Source organism: Macaca fascicularis, chromosome 16, assembly GCF_037993035.2.
Source record: "Macaca fascicularis isolate 582-1 chromosome 16, T2T-MFA8v1.1".
Lineage (NCBI taxonomy): Eukaryota > Metazoa > Chordata > Mammalia > Primates > Cercopithecidae > Macaca > Macaca fascicularis.
In genome coordinates this window covers 68,319,930-68,334,394 of record NC_088390.1, presented here as the reverse complement: position 1 = coordinate 68,334,394, position 14,465 = coordinate 68,319,930, and the positions used below count along the sequence as shown (strand labels likewise).

The following is a 14,465-nucleotide window of genomic DNA, read 5'->3' as shown; positions in this document are numbered from 1 at the left end:
TTTTCTAGACTATTTCTTACTATAGACACCAGTAAACAGTGTCAATGGCAAAAGGTAAGAATCAAGAGAAAAAAGGAGAAGCAAAGGACAGATCGCAAAATTGATATCCAGAAAAAAAATGTATAAATACATGCACATATATATTTACATATATATTTCAATGCAAATAACTCACTGTCAATATAGGTATGCTTTATCACTTCTTCTAAAATTTCAGGGTTTATAGGGATACCCATGCTATCCAAAACACCAAATATTTCATCAGTTGAAACTCGACCACCTTTTATCCTACAGAAAATCTTCAAGGCATCCCAGAATGCTGCAAAAAACAAATTAGTATACCATGAGAATCAATAGCTTTTCTTGGAAAAGGAGGTGACTTTGTGTCAATAGCCCACTAAGGGAAAATAACCTTATATAAGCACGGGATTTTATAAATATTTATCAACAAGCAAATCACTGTTATAAAATAACTTTATAATAGTGACTAAAACATTGGTCTTTTTTTCTCCATAGGAATTTCATATTCTTATGTTAACAATCCTTAGCATATAAAATGAATTGAAAAGAACCTGGTCAGAAGGAAATATTCAGCGTGACCCTGACTAGCAAACCAAATCTGGGGCTCCCCAAGACATCTACTTCTGAATCTTAGATTCTATAATTTTAGAACAATTTAACTAAAATAAATTAAATACCAAATCACTTTATCATTTTCTAAAATTTGTAGTCACATCAGAGAGCTCAGTATATTTTTAATTTTAAAAAGAAAATATTCAGATAAATTATAATTTTCCACAAAAAAACTTCCTTAAGAATTAAACAGATTGAAAGCCGTGTTCAACTGCTAAATTTAAATTCTCCCTGACCACTACTAATTAGCCTTGACAAAAAAAAAAAAAAAAACACAATTCCCATGATCAATTTCAGACAGAAAATCACATTATAGTCAGACTAGATTTTCTTGAAATTCATCATATAATAAACTAATGATTACTAAGTTCTTTGATAAGTACAATCAAGGAGAAAAAGCTGGGCATTATTATTCATTCAATTAGTCTTTTTTTAATTAATTAATTTTTTTAAGACAGGGTATCTCTCTGTAGCCCAGGCTGGAATGCAATCACACAATCTCAGCTTACTGCAACCTCTGCCTCCCCAGCTCAAACGATTCTCCCACCTCAGCCTGTTGAGTAGCTGGGACTACAGACACGTACTACTATGCCCCGCTAACTTTTTTGTATTTTTGTAGAGATGGGGTTTTGCTATGTTGCCCAGGCTGGTCTCGAACTCCTGGGCTTAAGTGATCCACCCGCCTTGGCCTCCCAAAGTGTTGGGACTACAGGCATGAGCCACCATGCCTGTCCTCAACTACTCATTATTGATCAAGTTAACAAAAATAGCAAAGGAAGGGACCTCCAGAAACCATCTCCTCCATAAAAGCAATGAGAACTCTGGCAGAAATTATCAGAACCAACTTGTTTCAAAACTCTGAAAATAAGCCAAAGGCTTGCAGTTATCCGAGGAATTTCTTCAAGAAAAATGACTGAGTCTCAACAAGAACAGTGAGCTTTGTGGCATTTTAACTTGCCCTATTCCCGTCTACCCATCTCCAGGTTCCCTGGAGCATTGAAAATCAGTACTCTACAATCATGATGAAAATGTGTGTGTGCACTAATGAGGTGAGAAAGGCCTCTTTAAGCACAACTCAAAACTCAGAAGACATAAAGAAAAAATAATAAATTTTGTGATAAAATGTAACAGTCCCATTCCAAAAAACAAGAACACCATTTCAAAATTAAAAGAGAAACCATAGACTAGAAGAAAACACTTGTAACATACATAACAAAGGATTAATAGCCAGAATATGAAAACTCCTACAAATCAATGAGATGAACAATCTAGTTTTTTAAATGAAAAGTATATGTGAAAAGGCAATTCATACAAAAAATATATGAATGACCAGTAATTATATTAAAAGATTACTAATTTCATAATTGAAAAATACAATTAAACAAGATAGTTTCTGCAAATCAAGGTGGCAAAATTTCTTTTTCTCTTAAGAAAAAGATACTTGCATTTTTCCCTTTTATTTTTTTCTAGGGGGTCTCTTGATTTCTAACTGTATGCCTGATCTTTTTACTAGTTTCTATGAGACCTAGGTCCTTTGCTTCCACTCTGCCTAGTGATTGATAACTCATTTTGCCTTGACAAAACATAAATTATATGTATGTATGTGCATATAAAAAGAATTCTCGGGTCAGTATTAAATTGTAGCAATCTTAGAGGGGTTAAAGAAGGTCTTTCACATCTTTATACACATATATTGCTTGGATATTTTATTAAAACAATATATTCAAGAATTATGTGTGTTCTTTTAAAAGAAAAAAAAGAAACCTGAGAGTTCTTGATTAGTCTCAGAACACTATGTCCATAAACAGAAAATAAGGTCAAAATAGGAAACCAGGACTTGAAAAATCAAGGAATATAGGGAAGTAAATAAGCTATTCTAAGTTGTAACTCAAAAAGTGGTCCCTACGCGCTGCTCTGTCTGTCCAAGTAGAAGTTGCAAATTAGTCCTGCCTCCTATCCACCATTTTTCCCTATTGTCTGGATCTCAACTTACATTTTTTTCTGACTATAGATTTATATGTGTGTTTGGACTCCTAAGTACTGACCACAGATACATACATATAATTTATGTTTTGTAGCAGGGCACGGTGGCTCATGCCTGTAATCCCAGCACTTTGGGAGGCTGAGATGAGGCAGTGGATCACCTGAGGTTAGGAGTTCAAGACCAGCCTGGCCAACATGGTGAAATCCCACTTCTATGAAAAATATAAAAATTAGCCAGGCGTGGTGGTTTGCGCTTGTAATCCCAGCTACTCGGGAGGCTGAGGCAGGAGAATTGCTTGAACCAGGTAGGCAGAGGTTGCAGTGAGCGAGATCGCGCCATTGCACTCCAGCCTGGGCAACAAGAGTGATATTACATCCAAAAAAATAATAGTAATTTATGCTTTGTCAAGGCAAAATGAATTATCAAAAGGTCAAAATAGGAAACCAGGACTTGAAAAATCAAGAAACATAGGAAAGTAAATAAGCTATTCCAAGTTGTGATTCAAAAAGTGGTAAGTAGACACTCACATCGTGAACTTTTGTGCCAAGAACTACTGCAGGAACATACCAGGAAAGCCAAGAGAATCCACAGACCCCTTGAAAGAGGTGGATGCCCTTGCAGGCTCTGTGAGACAGCCAAGTAATTGTGAGTCTGCTTGCTTTCTCAGTGGGGAGGCTTGTAGCCTGGGGCAAGTTCTCATCCCTGCTCACTGCCTGCCTGGAAATAAACTGTGCTATAGGTGAAGCACAGTGGGAGTGACACCAGTCTTTCAGACTGTGGGCTGCGTGGAAGCTGAGTGAGGCCTATCACTGCTGGTTTTCCCCCACTTCCCTGGTGACCTGTCAGGCAGCAGAGGCAGCCATAATCCTCCCAGGAACATAACTCCATTGGCCTGGGAACCACACCCTCACCCCGACAGCAGCTGCAGCAAGGCCCACTCAAAGAGAGTTTCAGCTCAGACATGCCTAACCTGCCCCAACTGATGGTCTTTCTCTACCAATCCTGGTAGCAGAAAACAAAGAATATATCTCTTGAGAGCTCTATGGCCCTGCCCACCACCTGACCCTAGGGCAACCTTGTAATCTCCCTGTACTACTACAGCTGATGTGCTCTTGAAAGTGCCACCTCCTGGCTGGAGGCCAACCAGCACAAAACCAGCACACTAAACAAAAATACAACCAAGGACCCTAACAGAGTCCACTTCATTCCCATGCTTCCTCCATTGGTGCAGGTGCTGGTATTCACAGCTGAGAGACCTGAAGATGGAACACATCACAGGACTCTTTGCAGACACTCTCCAATACCAGTCTGGAGTCTGGTAGCTCCACTGGGTGGCTAGATCCAAAAGAGAAATAACAATCACTGCAGTTTGGCTCTCAGGAAGCCCCTTGTTCAGGAAGCCCTATGTCTCAGGAAGCCCCTAGGGAAGGGGAAGAGCACCAAATCAAGGGAGCACTCTGAGGGACAAAAGAATCTGAATAGCAGCCCTTGAGTCCCAGAGCTTCCCTCTGACATAGTCTACCCAAATGAGAAGGAACCAGAAAAACAATTCTGGTAATATGACAAAATAACGTTCTTTTACATCTGCAGAAGATCACACTCCAAAGTTTAGCAGCAATGGATACAAATCAAGATGAAATCTCTAAATTGCCAGAAAAATAATTCAGAAGGTCAATTATTAGGCTAATCAGGAGGCACCAGAGAAAGGTGAAGTCTAACTTAAAGAAATGAAAAAAAAAAAAGATACTGGATATGTATGGGAAAATCTCCAGTGAAATAATATAAATAAAAAACAATCATAACTTCTGGAAATGAAGGACACACTTAGAGAAATGCAAAATGAGCTGAAAAGTCTCAGTAATAGAATCAAATAAGTAAAAGAAAAAACTTCAGAGCATGAAGGCAAGGTTTTCTAATTAACCCAATACAACAAAAACAAAGAATAAAGAATTTTTTAAAATGAACAGGCCGGGTGTGGTGGCTCAGTCCCAGAACTTTGGGAGGCCGAGGCAGGTGGATCATGAGGTCAAGAGATCGAGGCCATCCTGGCCAACCTGGTGAAACCCCGTCTCTACTAAAAATACAAAAATTAGCTGGGTTTGGTGGCATGCACCTGTAGTCCCAGCTACTCGGGAGGCTGAGGTAGGAGAATCATTTGAACCTAGGAGGCAGAGGTTGCAGTAAGCCAAGATCGCATCACTGCACTCCAGCCTGGCAACAGAGCAAGATTCTGTCTCAAAAAAAAAAAAAAAAAAAAAAGAACAAAGCCTCCAGGAAGTTTGGGATTACTTTAAATTACCAAGTCTAAGGATAATTGGTGTTTCCAACTATGCAGCCATAAAAAAGGATGAGTTAATGTAGGGACATGGATGAAGCTGGAAACCATCATTTTCAGCAAACTAATGCAAGGACAAAAAACCAAAACCAAACACTGCATGTTCTCACTCATAGGTGGGAATTGAACAATAAGAACACTTGGACACAGGAAGGGGAACATCACACACTGGGGCCTGTCATGGGGTGGGGTGAGGGGGGAGGGATAGCATTAGGAGATATACCTAATGTAAATGATGAGTTAATGGGTGCAGCACACCAAAATGGCATATGTATACATATGTAACAAACCTGCACATTGTACACGTGTACCCTAGAACTTAAAAGTATAATTTAAAAAAAGAATAATTGGTGTTTCCAAAGCAGAAGAGAAATCTAAATGTTTGTTGAAACATATTTGAGGGAATAATCAAGAGAAACTTCCCCAACCTTGTGAGAGATCTAGATATCCAAATACAAAAAGCTCAAAGAACACCTGAGAAATTCATCTCAAAAAGATCATGACCTTGGCACAAAGTCGTCAGGTTATCTAAAGTCAAGATGAAGGAAAGAATCTTAAGAGCTGTGAGGCAAAAGCATCAGGTAACCTATAAAGGAAAATCTATCAGATTAATAGCAGACTTCTCAGCAGAAACCCTACAAGCTAGAAGAGATTGGATCCTATCTTTAGCCTCCTTAAACAAAACAATTATCAGCCAAGAATTTTGTATCCAGTGAAACTAAGCTTCATAAATGAAGGAAAAATACAGTCTTTTTTCAAATAAATGCTGAGAGAATTTGCCATTACCAAGCCAGCACTACTGACTGCTAAAAGAACTGCTAAAAGGAGCTCTAAATCTTGAAACAAATCCTCAAAATACACCAAAATAGAATCTCATTAAAGCATCAATTTCACAGGACCTATGAAACAACAACACAGGAAAAAAAAGAAAAAAAAAAAAAAAAAGCAAGATATTCAGTCAACAACTAGCACATTGAATAGTACCTCACATCTCAGTACTAACATTGAATGTAAATGGTCTAAATGCTCCACTTAATAGAGAATGGCAGAATGGATAAGAATTCACCAACCAAGTATCTGCTGTCTTCAAGAGACTCACCTGACACTTAAGGACTCACTCACATAAACCTAAGGTAAAGGGGTGGAAAAAGATATTCCATGCAAATGGACACCAAAAGCAAGCAGGAGTAGCTTTTCTTATATCAGACAAAACAAACTTAAAGCAACAGCAGTTTAAAAAGGCAAAGAAGGACATTATATAATAATAGGACTAGTCCAACAGGAAAATATCATAATCCTAAATATATATGCACCTAACATTGGAGCTCCCAAATTTATAAAACAGTTACTACTAGACCTAAGAAATGAGACAGACAGCAACAGTAGTAGAGGGCTTCAATACTCCACTGACAGCATTAGACAGGTCATCAAGACAGAAAGTCAACAAAGAAACAATGGACTTAAACTACACGCTAAAAAAAATTGATCTAACAGAAATTTATAGAACATTCTACCCAATAAATGCAGAATATGAATTCTATTCATCAGCACACGGAACATCCTCCAAGATAGACCGTACGGTAGGCCACAAAACAAGACTCAACAAATTTAAGAAAATTAAAATTACAGCAAGTACTCTTGCTACAGTGAAATAAACTAGAAATCAACTCCAAAAGGAACCCTCAAAACCATGCAAATGCAGGGAAATTAAATAATCTGCTCCTGAATAATCATTGAGTCAACAATGAAATCAAGAGAGAAATTTAAAAATTCTTTGAACTGAACAATAATAGTGACACAACCTATCAAAACCTCTGGGATACAGCAAAAGCAGTATTAAGATAAAAGTTAATAGCATAAAATGACTACATCAAAAAGTCTGAAAGAACACAAATAGGCAATCTAAGGTCACACCTCAAGGAACTAGAGAAACAAGAACAAACCAAACCCAAACCTAGCAGAAGAAAAGAAATAAGCAAGATCAGAGAACTAAATGAAACAGAAACAAGAAAAAAATGTAAGTCAGAAACCAAGTAGACAAAAGAGAACTAGGCAAATCCTAATGCCATGGAGTCTATCAAAATGTCAAAAAGAAAAAGCAAGCCAAGCATCATATCTATATGGTTCACTGCTGCATATATAGGCATTAATGTTTATTACATAAATGAATAAATAAGCATTGAAGAGTTTTTATTGCTTTTTACTTGCTGCTCGAGGACTATAAAGACTATCACATTCACATAGCCTTGATTCTAACAAAATAAAATCTGGGCCAGGTGCAGTGGCTCACGCCTATAATTCCAACACTTTGGGAGGCCAAGGCAGGCAGATCACTTGAGGTCAGGAGTTCAAAACCAGCCTGGCCAACATGGTAAAACCCCATCTCTACTAAAAATACAAAAATTTAGCCAGGCATAGTGATGCACGCCTGTAGTTCCAGTTACTTGGGAGGCTGAGGCAGGAGAATCACTTGAACCTGGGAGGCAGAGGCTGCAGTGAGCCGAGATTGTGCCACTGCACTCCAGCCTGCCTGTGTGAGAGAGCAAGACTCCACCTCAAAAAAAATACATACATACATAAATAAACCATCTGATTCACTATAAAAGGAACATACCACAAAATAATAATGGCCATATATGACAAACCCACAGCCAACATCCTTCTGAATGGGGAAATGTTTAAAGCATTCCCCCTAAGAACTGAAACAAAACTATTCACCACTTGTATTCAATATATTACTGTAAGCCCTACCCAGAGCAATCAGGCAAGAGAAAAAAAAATAAGAGGCATCCAAGTTGGAAAAGAGGAAGTCAAATTATGTCTGTTTGCTGATGATATAATCTTATACTGAGAAAACCCTAAAAACTCCTCCCAAAAAAAAAACCTCTTAGATTTGATAAACAAATTTGATAATGTTTAAGTAGATAAAATCGGTGGCATTTCTATACCCTAGTATCAAGCTGAGAACCAATCAAGAAGGCAATACCATTTAGCTTAGCTACAAAAACCAAAGTACCTAGGAATACATTTAACCAAAGAGGTGAAAGATCTCTACAAGGAAAACTACAAAACAGTGATGAAATAAACTATAGAGAACACAAACAAATGGGAAAACATCCCATGCTCATGGATCAGAAAATTAATATCGTTAAAATGACCATACTGCCCAAAGCAATCTACAGATTCAGTGCAATCTCCATCAAAATACCAATGTCATTTTTCACGAAATAGAAAAAATAATCTTAAATTTTACGTGGAACTAAAGGAGCCCAAATAGCCAAAGTAATCCTAAGCAAAAGAACAAAGCTGGAGACATCACATTATATGGTAATATATCAAATTATACCGTAACAGTAACCAAAACAGCATGGTACTGCTATAAAAGTAGACACATAAATTGGTGGAACAGAAAAGAGAACTCAGAAATGAAGTTTCATATCTATAACCACTTGATCTTTGACAAAGTTGACAAAAACATACACTGGTGAAAGGACACTCTTTTCAATAAATGGTAAAGGGAAAATTGGACTGCCATTCGCAGAAGAATGAAACTAGACCCCTATCTCCCACCATATACAAAATCAACTCAAGATGGATCTAAACTTAAATGTAATACTCAAACCTTTAAGAATACTAGATGAGGCTGGGTGCAGTGGCTCACGCCTGTAATCCCAGCACTTTGGGAGGCTGAGGCAGGCGGATCATAAGGTCAGGAGATCAGACCATCCTGGCTTACACGGTGAAACCCCGTCTCTACTAAAAATATAAAAAAATTAGCCAGGCGTGGTGGCGGGCGCCTGTGGTCCCAGCTACTCGGGAAGCTGAGGCAAGAGAATGGTGTGAACCCAGGAGGTGGAGCTTGCAGTGAGCCAAGATCAGGCCACTGCACTCCAGCCTAGGCGACAGAGCGACAGTCCATCTGGGAAAAAAAAAAAAAAAAAAAAAAAAAAAAAAAAAAGAATACTAGATGAAAACCTAAGGAAAACTCTTACTGACATTGGTCTAGGCAAAGAATTCATGACTAAGAATTCGAAAGCACAAGCAACAACAACAAAAAAAGGCAAATGAGACAACTAAACTAAAAAGCTTCTGCACAGCAAAAGAAATAATCAACAGAATGAACAGACAACTTGAAGAATAGGAGAAAATATTTGCAAACTGTGCATCCAACAAGGGACTGATATCCAGAATTTACAAAGAACTCAAACAGATCAATGACAACAAAAACAACAAATAATCCCGTTAAAAAGTGGGCAAATGACATGAATAGACATTTTTCAAAAGAAGACATACAAATGGCCAAATGAGTATTATGAAAAAATGGAAAGTAGTGTGGAGATTTCTCAAAGAACTAAAAATAGTACTGTATGATCCAACAATTCCACTACTAGGTATATACACCCAAAGGAAAAGAAACCATTATCTCAGAAAGATACCTGCACTCATATGTTTATCACAGCACAATCCACAATAGCAAAGATACAAAATGAACCTAAGTGTCCATAAATGGATGACTGGATAAAGAAAATGTGGTACACACACACACACACACACACACACACACACAGTGGAATACTAGTCAGCCATAAAAAAAGAATGAAATAATATATTTTACAGCAACATGGATGAAGCTATTATCTATCTTTCTGTCTCTGAGTTGTTTCACTTGAGATAATGAAAGCTATTTATAGGTAGGAGCCAAATGTACAGGTGGGAGCCAAATGTGTACACATGGACATAGAGCATGAAATAATAGTTACTGGAGACTTGGAAGTGTGGGAAGGGGGTGAAGGATGAAAAATTACTTAATAAGTACAATGTATAACTATTCAGATAATGGTTACACTAAAAGCCAGACTTTACCAGGATGCAATGTATCTACGTAACGAAACTGCATTTGCACCCCTTGAACTTATACAAATAAAAAATAAAAAATATATAATTCCAAGGACCAAGCATAAGAACTTGATATCACCTAATGGAGAAATAGAAGAATTGCTAACATCAGGTCATGAACACCACAGATTTCGTGTTTTTGGAGGTACTGTTTCTACCATTAATACGAATACCCTTTCCAACCACTTTATTTATAATGTATAAGTAATGTAAACTAAAGGTTATTAAGAGACCCATAAGTATCTAAAATTTTTAGGGATAGATACAAACAGATTTCTGGCAAAAAGAAGAAAGCGCTGTTAAGGATGAAGAAGAAAACAGATGTGAGATTTCAACAGAAAAAAAAAACACGCACACAAACAAAGTCATGGGAGTAAGAATTATTTTGGCATGTATGAAGATTTATGACTAATCGGAGTATGGGGTTCTTGCCTGGGAAAGGTACTGTGATAAAGGGAAGAGTGGTGAACAAAATTATGAAGGGATGAAGAGGCTAAGCATGAGAGTTTGGCCTAGACTCATTTGATAATAGGAAGAGCATCCAAATTCTTGAGCAGGAAGATGACATGGTGAAAATAGTATTTTAAGAGAATTAGTCTAGCAGTTAATGTGCAGGAAAAACTAGAGATTAGAGATAGAATGTTAGAATATTGGGGCAGTTTGAGCCAGGTTTTGTAATGCCTTTTATGACAAAATTCATATCTAATTTTTCTCAGCCTACGCTAGTGGGAGATTCTGTAAAATATAAATTAATTCATATATTAAATACCACCCCTCCCAACCCCAAAATCAGTTACAAAATTATTATCTTCTATACTTTTGAAGAAGTCTTTTTTACCTGGATTCTGAGAGACCATATAAGAAACATCAGCCACAGCTTTAAGGAAATTTGAAAAATCCAGCATTCCATTAACTATAAAAATGATTCCAAAACAGAAGGGAAAAAAAACTCCATCAGCAAACATTATTAGCAAACTCCCTAAGAACATAAGATAAAAATGGCAACTAAAAATGTAAATAGAATTAACTAATGACATTAGAATACTATTATCTATACACAGAGCAGTAGACATATATAGAATGTAAAAAGAATATTTACCAGAAAAAAATTTACATATTATAATTAGGTAGTAAATAGTGTTCCAGCAGTAATAAGAATGCTATGGGACTAGTACTGTAGATACAGCAGTGCTCTTTGCTCGACTAATTTTTATATTTGTAGTTCTTCAAGAGTCTTCAAGTTAAATAACTATGAATTCATTTTCTCCTGTCATGAAGCAAATGAGCCCAACTTTGACAGGGTTTATTTACATCAGTGATGTTATCTATGTTATGAAGAAAACAAGTATAAATCTATATTTCAATTTAATGTCATCTGAGCAGAAATAGCCTACAGAGGAATACTTAAGGGCTTCCAATCGTCTGCAGAGGAAATGACAAGGCTTGGTTGTTCTCACTTCCGTACCACAGAAGCACTTTCTCCAGCACTGAAAAGTCTGTCAAGTTGTCTATCTCCACTTCTTCAGTGTAACAACTTGAGAGTGGGTTCTCCTTTCTTTCAAAAACAGTGAAACATCTGTCCAAATTTTAATGAACTACTTTGACTTGTTTTCTGATATTGTTGTGACTTTGGGTTGGCAAAGATCTTTCAGATAAGATATCAAAAGCAATTCATAAAAGAAAAATTGTAGACAGGACTTCATCAAAAGTATGAACTTTTCCTTTTCTAAAAACATTCTTAAGAGAATAAAAAGTCAAGCCACAGAATGGAATAAAATATCTACGAATCACATATCCAGTAAAAGACTTATATTCAGAATATATAAATAATCTCAAAATACAATAATAAGAACACAATTTTTCAATGGGCAAAAAATATACAAATGGCAAACGAGCACATGAAAAGATATTCAACATTATTTAATCATTCAGGAAATGCAAATTAAAACCACAATCAGATAATAACCGTATATCTATTAGAACAACCATAATTTTTAAAGGCTGATCAATTCAAGGATGGCAGGAGCATTAAAAAAAAAGCAGTATACAACAATATGAATAAATCTTAGTCACATTTACAACAATATGAATAAATCTTAGTCATATAATACTAAGAAAACAAAAGATTATATACAGCATGAAAAACTTTTTACTAAAGTTTTTTAAACAACTAAAATTTTTGAACTATTTTACAAAAATACCTATCCATAACAATAATACTATTTGAACAGAAAAATAAGAGAATAATGAATATAGGATTCAAGATAATTCTTACCTCAGGTTGGGGAAAACAGAATAATAGGTTGCTTAGTAAAGTTTACGGTTAGATGTAAATTATTGACAAGGTCCTACTTTTTATTTTGGGTGGTTAGGTCAAGTACTTATTATATTATTTAAATTACATAACTAAATAAGATTAGACCATGCATGGAACAATAATGAGAATATGTCATAATCCAGTCTAGTAATTAATCAATCCAATTACATAAACCTGAGGCCAATTTTCAATATCATTATTGTAAGCAATGTTTTTGTAACATATAAAAATGTTTCATAATATATAATATGACCAAAAATGATGTTTTTATAATATATTTCAAGGTTTAGCTTTCTTATCATTTGTAATTAATCTGACAAACATATTTATGATTGCAGACCCTTAAACTAATACTGAAAAGATAAAACTTACCATCAATATCAATAGTCTTTAGTGCCTGTCGCATTTCTAAATCACTTATAGAAATTCTCAAGATGCCGAGGATCACTGGAAGATCATTCACATAAATCTTACCACTTCGAATTTTACTAAAAATTTTACAGGCTTTATGAAGTGCTGCACAGACATAACAAAACAGTTAGTTAATTAATCAAAAAGAATAATTATCCTTATTCCCCCAACTATCTGTCAAAAAAATAATAATCACTAAAAGAAAGGGGAGCAAATCTGTATTTTCAGCCTTTCAAACTTCTTTCTTTTTTACCCCACCCTCTTCAATCTTTAAATATTCAAATCTTTCAATCTGTTTCCTAAAGAACTTTCAGAAACTGTCAGAAAAGTCGCACAAGGGCACACAGGCAAAGCCTTCCACAACTTGCCCTGGGAATAGTAAATTTTTCCTCTGTGTTCCCATAGCACTTACTATGTATCTCAGTCAAAGCCCTTGGTATTATGATTGCTTGCATGTCAATATCCCTCACTAAACTGTCAGCTTCTACGAAGCAAGATTTTTCATTCTTCTGTTTCCAGTGCCTAATTAAGAAGAAATTCTCAAAAAAAGTCTATTGAACTGAATTTTTTGGTTCAGTGGATACTATACTTTATTTTCAGAAAAGAGGCAATCGATGATAGTGCTGTTTTTGTTTGTCTTTTTAGAGCCAGAGTTTCTCTGCTGCCCAGGCTGGAATGCAGTAGTGCAATCATGGCTCACTGCAGTCTCAAACTCCTGTCTCGAAATCCTGGGCTTAAACAATCCTCCCACCTCAGCCTCTCCAGTAGCTAGGACTACAGCTGTGTGCCAACATGCCCAACTAATTTTTTGTTTTTATGATTTTTTGTAGAGATGGAATCTCACTATATTGCTCAGGCTGGTCTTGAACTCCTGGTCTCAAATGATCCTCCCACATTGGCCTTCCGAAGTGCGGGGAATACAGGCATGAGCCACCTCACCCAGCCCTGACAGTGATAAACACAAAATAATGACTAAAGAGTTGATAATAATGACTTTAATAAGTTTTAGTAGAATTTTGGAGGTGGAAGCCAGATTTCCATGAAATGGGAAGTGAGAAAATTCAGCAACTAATGAAAACAACTCCTTCAAAAAGCTTTTCTGAAAAGCACTGAGTATAAAATTAGCAAAGCATAGACCTTGAGAAAGCAGAAGAAAATCAAGAAACAAAAGGATTAGTCTGGTGAAAGGGCACCTTTTCCAATGAGACAAGATGAAAGGACATGAATGTTGTTTGTAGGTAGGAATATCAAGGAGTTTAGGAAGCTTCCCAATAGCCTTTACTAACTCTCTACGAAAAAGCAAAGCCACATGATCCAATAATCCCACTTCTGGATATTTAGCCAAAAGAATTAAAATCAGGATTTTGAAGAGACAGTAGTACTCCCCTGTTCACTGCAGTACTATTCACAATAGCCAGCCTATGGAAAACAATCTAAATATTTATGGAAACAACCTAAATGTCAGATAAATAAGGGGGGAAAAAGTATGTTATATACATATAATAGAATATCATTCAGCCTTTAAAAAGAAGAAAATCCTGTCATATGTAATAACATGAATGAATCTGAAGGACATTATGCTAAGTGAAATAAGCCAGTTAAAGAAGGACAAATACTACAGAATTCCAATTATATAAAGCATCGAAAATAGTCAAACTTATGGAACAAAGAATAGAATTGCAGTTGCCAGGAACAGGGGGTATGAGGAAATAGTGAGTTGCTAATGGGTGAGTACAAAATTTCAGTTACATAAGATGAATAAGTTCTGTAGAAATACTGTACAATATTATGCCTATAGATAAGAATAACCTACATTTTTACAATCTGTTAAGAGGGTAGATCTCATGTTAAATATTCTTACCAAAATAAAATTTTTTTCAAAAGAAACA

General features: G+C 36.1%; 1 protein-coding gene across 1 annotated transcript in view; it reads right to left on the bottom strand.

Moving 5' to 3' along the window:
- Positions 1-14,465, bottom strand: part of EFCAB13 (EF-hand calcium binding domain 13) — a 240,572-nt gene that overhangs the window by 208,002 nt on the left and 18,105 nt on the right. The window contains exons 6-8 of the mRNA XM_074020056.1: positions 12,538-12,681; positions 10,687-10,761; positions 176-319 (exon numbers count right to left, since the gene is read on the bottom strand). Coding sequence (XP_073876157.1) covers positions 176-319; positions 10,687-10,761; positions 12,538-12,681 — 363 coding nt within the window. The remainder of the gene's footprint in view (positions 1-175; positions 320-10,686; positions 10,762-12,537; positions 12,682-14,465) is intronic.